At 46.2% G+C, this 5,497-nt stretch overlaps 1 protein-coding gene across 1 annotated transcript; it reads left to right on the top strand.

Annotated features, from left to right (window-relative positions):
* Positions 1-2,249: 2,249 nt before the first annotated feature.
* slitrk2 (SLIT and NTRK-like family, member 2) lies at positions 2,250-5,080 on the top strand. Its single transcript, XM_042493343.1, has one exon. It carries the CDS (start codon positions 2,282-2,284, stop codon positions 4,961-4,963), a length of 2,682 nt encoding a protein of 893 aa, XP_042349277.1. The 5' UTR covers positions 2,250-2,281; the 3' UTR covers positions 4,964-5,080.
* The last annotated feature ends 417 nt before the right edge of the window (positions 5,081-5,497 follow it).

Genomic DNA, 5,497 nt, shown 5'->3' with positions numbered 1-5,497 from the left:
TGAATAATTAATCACTGAATAAAATAACACTTAATGCTGATTAATCTCTGTGATTGTAAGCAAAATAGACATTGAAAATGGTGTTTTGATGATTATATAGACTCTATACCAACTTTTACTTCAGTTTAAAAGTCTCTCTCACAGAGATGAGGGAAAACAAAGATGTTTGTTTGACTCCAACTACCCTGCTTCTGTTTCAAAATAAAATTCCTTTGATAATGTCTCTGTGGACGGAATCCCATCAATTGCTGACCATAAGCATATTATTTTCGAAATATTTTCAGGATTGTGTTATTGACAATGCAGGAGCTTGCATGACTTAAAAAATGAGTGGAATTTGTGCTTAGAAAATGTGAATTGAATTTTTTAAAAAATTTTACAGCAAAATTTTATGTATGCGATCAATTAAATGCAGAGCATATAATTGATTTTTTTCAATTGCTTGAAAGCAATTTATATATAATCATTAACACAATTATGACAGAATTATAAAGAAGTGGACACTGTACACGAGTGGGAGTATATATATATATATATATATATATAAAAAAATGAGTGGAATTGTGCTTAGAAAGTGTGAATGAGTGAGAGTAAGACTGAAGACAAAAAACGGGGGAAGAGAGACAGAGACAAAGACAGAGATAGAGAGAAATAGCTTGAAAAGAGGTCTTTCCTGCCTCCTAGTGGCGTCATGGGTATAAAAACAAGGAGAGCAAAGAACTCGTGCTAAACTGACTGCTGGGGTGGCAGCAATCCGATTGATGTGTGTGTGTGTGTGTGTGTGTGTTTGTGTGTGTGTAGCATTACATCTGCATGATATTACACTGATTATATCACATCAATTCGCTGTTTGAGCAGATGCTTATCGAAAGGCTTTTATGCAAATTAATTGCCGTCAGGCATCACGGTTTGTTTACAGTGAAGTTATTCAGTGTGTAAAGGAACTAAGCGATGCACCGGAGCTCTGTGTGAGCGGTCACAAAACGGGAAACATCTCAGTAACAATGAAAGTGTTTGAAACTGTTTTTGTTGTTGTTGTTGTTGTTGTTGTTATTGTTGTGTGTTCTACTGGGACACCAGACAGAAACGATGCTGCAGTATCTTAAAAAGAATAATGATCTGAGGAGGAAAAAAAAACAAACAAAAACAGGTGAATGCAGATCATTTGGGGACAGATGGAATCTGTCACTGCAGGTTTCATTCGATATAAGGATTTTTGCAAATGTATCATTTTGCAGTGTAGTGGACCTCACACCCAAGACCCTGTGCGCGCGTGTTCATGTTGACTGTGTCTGTGACGTAACTGCCCCTGGTTTCCTCTCTCTCTCTGTCACACACACACACACACACACGAACGCGGGCGCGCGCGCTCTCACACACACGCACACACACGCAGTGAGGCAGCAGCAGACGCTCGGTGCTGCTCTCAGTGTGCGGAGCGGAGCGGGGGAGGAGGACCGACGGCACAGTAGTTATGCCTCAGCTCCGGGAATATCTATCTCCCCTCTCTGTCTCTCAGTCATCGCGCTGCTTTTCTCTCGTTTCTTCCCCCATCGAGCTCACTTTCGCCTGCCTCCTGTCTGTGGGAGAAGGCGCTGAGGAAAGCCAGCCGTGCGTCATGGTGCGTCTTTGCGCATAATTTCAGGATCTTTGAGTGAAAGTGGTGTTTTTCTGCCTGGACTAAAATGAAGCGCCTTCCCTGTGTGGAGAAGAGAGGCGGCGTTCCGCAGACCGGGTCTTTCTCTGAATATTTCGCTGCAGCCGCTGCTGATCTGCGTGAAAACACTGAATAAATCGGCGCACTCTATAAGGGAAAAAAAAAAAGGTGCAGTAAGCGGCTTTTTCTTCCTCTGATTCTCCTCTGACAATGTGCCAAGTCCATCCACCACCCAGGATCCCACTGCTTTGCGATGTGTGTTTTTTTTTTTTTTTTTTTTCTTTTCCAGGATTGATTTTCGGGGGAAAGGATTTTTGATTTAGGTTTGATTTTAAGTGCGGTCTGTGGTGAGGTTTCATGGTGTCCTTTAAACACACTGATATCGGCGGTGCGCCTGTTTTCTGCGCGCCTGTGTGCTTGTTTGTGTGAGTGTTAGTGTGTGTGTGTGTGTGTGTGTGTGTGTGTGTGTGCGCGTGTGAGAGAGAGAGCGCCTCTACCTCCTTTTCTTCCAGCTCCCTGCTCTGAGAGCTCACCCCCTGATTTTTTTGTATTTTTTCATCAAAGGCTCACGCTGCAAAGTTAAATGCTGGATCTATATTTCAGTGACTATTTTTGGCTGTAAACATGCTGAGCAGCGTCCTCTTGCTGAGCGTCCTCACGGTCACCAGCCTGTCACTGTCCAAAACGGAGAGCCGGAAAACTTCAGCCTCCAAAGAGATCTGCAAGAGCCGCTGCAGCTGCGAGGAGCGCGAGAACATCCTTAACATCAACTGTGAGAATAAAGGATTTACCACCGTCACTCAGTTCCAAGCGCCCCCAAATAAAATCTCCCAGCTTTTTCTAAATGGGAACTTCCTGTCACGGCTCAGCGCCAATGAGTTTGTCAATTATGGCAATGTCACCTCGCTGCATCTGGGGAACAACGGCTTGCAGGAGATCAAAACCGGTGCTTTTAATGGGCTGCGCTTCCTGAAGCGGCTCCACTTAAACAACAACAACCTGGAGGTGATCAAAGAAGACACCTTTGCAGGGCTGGAGAGTTTGGAGTATTTACAGGCAGACTATAATTACATCAGCGCCATCGAGCCAGGCGCTTTCAGTAAGCTCAATAAGCTCAAAGTGTTGATCCTAAATGACAACCTGCTATTGTCTTTGCCTCCCAACATTTTCCGCTTTGTGCTCCTCACCCACTTGGATTTACGTGGCAACCGGCTCAAGATGCTGCCATTTGCTGGGGTTTTAGAGCACATCGGTGGCATCATGGAGATCCAGCTGGAGGAGAACCCGTGGAACTGCACCTGTGATCTTATTCCTCTCAAATCCTGGTTGGACACTATTTCAGTCTTTGTGGGGGACATTGTGTGTGAGACGCCGTTCAGGCTGCATGGGAAAGACATCACACAGCTCATAAAGCAGGATCTGTGCCCACGAAGGAACGCTGGTGAGCGTGTGCACCCCCCCTCTGACTCTCACTTTCAGGGGGCCCTGCCCCCGACCTACCACCCTGGCATCATCACCCCCACCCGAGCCCCGAAAGCTTCCCGCCCACCCAAAATGCGCTACAGGCCCACAGCTCGCATCACAAAGGACAAACAGGTCTTTGGGCCTATAATGGTTTACCAGACGCGCTCCCCCGTGCCCATGCTGTGTCCCAGTGTGTGCGTGTGCACATCACAAAACCCTGACAGCGGACTGAACATAAATTGCCAAGAGCGGAAATTGCAAAACATCAGTGAATTGAACCCCAAAGCCTCCTACCCAAAGAAACTGCACCTGACTGGTAACTACCTACAAGTGATTTACAGGACTGACCTGACCGAGTACAGCTCGCTGGAGCTGCTTCATTTAGGAAATAACAGGATTGCAGTGATTCAGGAAGGAGCCTTTGAAAATCTCACAAACCTCAGACGGCTCTATCTAAATGGGAATTACATTGAATCTCTTTCTCAGTCTCTCTTTGCCGGCCTGCAGTCTCTGCAGTATCTCTACTTGGAATATAACATCATCAAGGACATTTTACCACAAACCTTTAACTCACTGCACAACCTCCAACTGCTCTTCCTCAACAACAACCTGTTAAGATCACTCCCTGACAATGTTTTCAGTGGCACCATGCTAACCAGACTCAACCTGAGGAATAACCATTTCTCCTACCTTCCAGTCCGTGGTGTCCTGGACCAGCTATCAGCGTTTATCCAGATTGACCTGCAGGAGAACCCCTGGGACTGCACCTGTGACATTGTGGCGCTCAAAAACTGGATGGAGTTGTCCAGTACCAGTGTCGTGGTTAACGAAATCACTTGCGATTCGCCCTCGAAACACGCAGGTCGCCTGCTACGCTCACTCCGCAACGAGGCTATCTGCCCTGAGCCCAGCGAGGTGCCCCCGCCACAAAATGCACCCTCTACAAAAGCTCCCACATTAATAAGCCCTGGCACTGAGACCACCACCCCATCCTCCTCTTCTTCCTCCTCTTCTTCTTCTTTTAGCTCCGTCAGCCCGACTGAATCCCGAATCCACACTCCTGAGTTGCACCCTGAGGTCCCACTTTCAGTCCTGATTCTCGGGCTTCTTGTGGTCTTCATCTTGTCCGTCTGCTTTGGCGCCGGCCTCTTTGTTTTTGTTCTGAAGCGGCGCAAAGGAGTGGAACATGTCCCCACAGGCGCAAACAACCTTGATCTCAACTCTTTTCAAGTGCAATATGGCTCCTACACTCCTGAACCGACCCAAGACAAAACCTCCGAAAGCCACGTTTACAACTACATCCCCCCACCCGTGGGCTCCATGTGCCAAAACCCCATCTACATGCAGAAGGACAGCGAGCAAGTGGCGTATTACCGCAACCTCAAGGAGCTCAGCTTTGGGCCCCTGGATGTGAAGAAGGATGTCCTCACCCACAGCCCAGGGGCCTACACCATCAGCACAATGGATTTTATGGATAAATCGCCAACATCGTGCGGTCTGACCCCCCCAGATCCTCCTGAGATGTTGTATCAAAACTTAGGGGAGCGGCCCCACAAAGAGCTTCCCACAGCGGCAGGCGTCCCTCCGTTCCATTACAACTTTTGCACTTTACCTAAGAGACCTTGCATCGTGCCCCCCTACGAGGCTGCTACAGCCCGGCGGCATATCACCAATCAGGACAGGTTGAATAAAACTGTGCTGTACGGGACACCCAGGAAATACTATGGGGCCGAAAATCCTTCCAAAAACACTGAGCACCCACTTCTGCTCCCTGGGAAGCTAAAAACAGAACCAGACTACCTGGAGGTTCTGGAGAAACAGACTGCGATGAGCCAACTGTAAGATAGCGACAATGCCCATCCCCCCATCCCCACCCCAGGTTCTGTGCAACATTCTTAATAATCACGAAGTTACTGTTCTAATAGCCCTCTCTATATATCTATCTTATCTATCTGTGTTCAACCCTACATGAGTGACTGGAGGCCAACCCTTTGATGATCTTTATTCTCTCTTCCTTTTCTTCTCTTTTTTTCTTTTCCAGATGTATAAATGGAGTATAAGAAGTATATTATTATGCAGTTCTATTTTTTTTCTCCTGGAAGGTATAAATTATTTCTCTTGTTATTTGAAAATGAAATTCCAAAAGACTCTGATGACGGCAGGTATACAATGGGCAGGACTGTGTACAAATACGGCATTGTGCTTTTCATAAAACTGTATTTTATTTTCCCTGTGAAAAACAGACAAAAGTAGGAAATTACTATTCTTTGTAGAAGAGGAAATGCTACAGATTGACATTCCTGTACATACTTAGCATACAAAGATAAATGGTGAGTGTTCAAACCATAAAAGACAACCTTTTCCAAATCCAACAAG

The sequence above is a fragment of the Plectropomus leopardus genome, chromosome 9, assembly GCF_008729295.1.
Source record: "Plectropomus leopardus isolate mb chromosome 9, YSFRI_Pleo_2.0, whole genome shotgun sequence".
Taxonomy (NCBI): Eukaryota; Metazoa; Chordata; class Actinopteri; order Perciformes; family Serranidae; genus Plectropomus; species Plectropomus leopardus.
The sequence above is the reverse complement of the archived record's forward strand: the minus strand, read 5'-3'. Positions and strand labels throughout refer to the sequence as shown.

Bases quoted from the DNA above. Each gene is read 5' to 3' on its own strand.
- slitrk2 (XM_042493343.1), top strand. From the start codon at position 2,282: ATGCTGAGCAGCGTCCTCTTGCTGAGCGTCCTCACGGTCACCAGCCTG.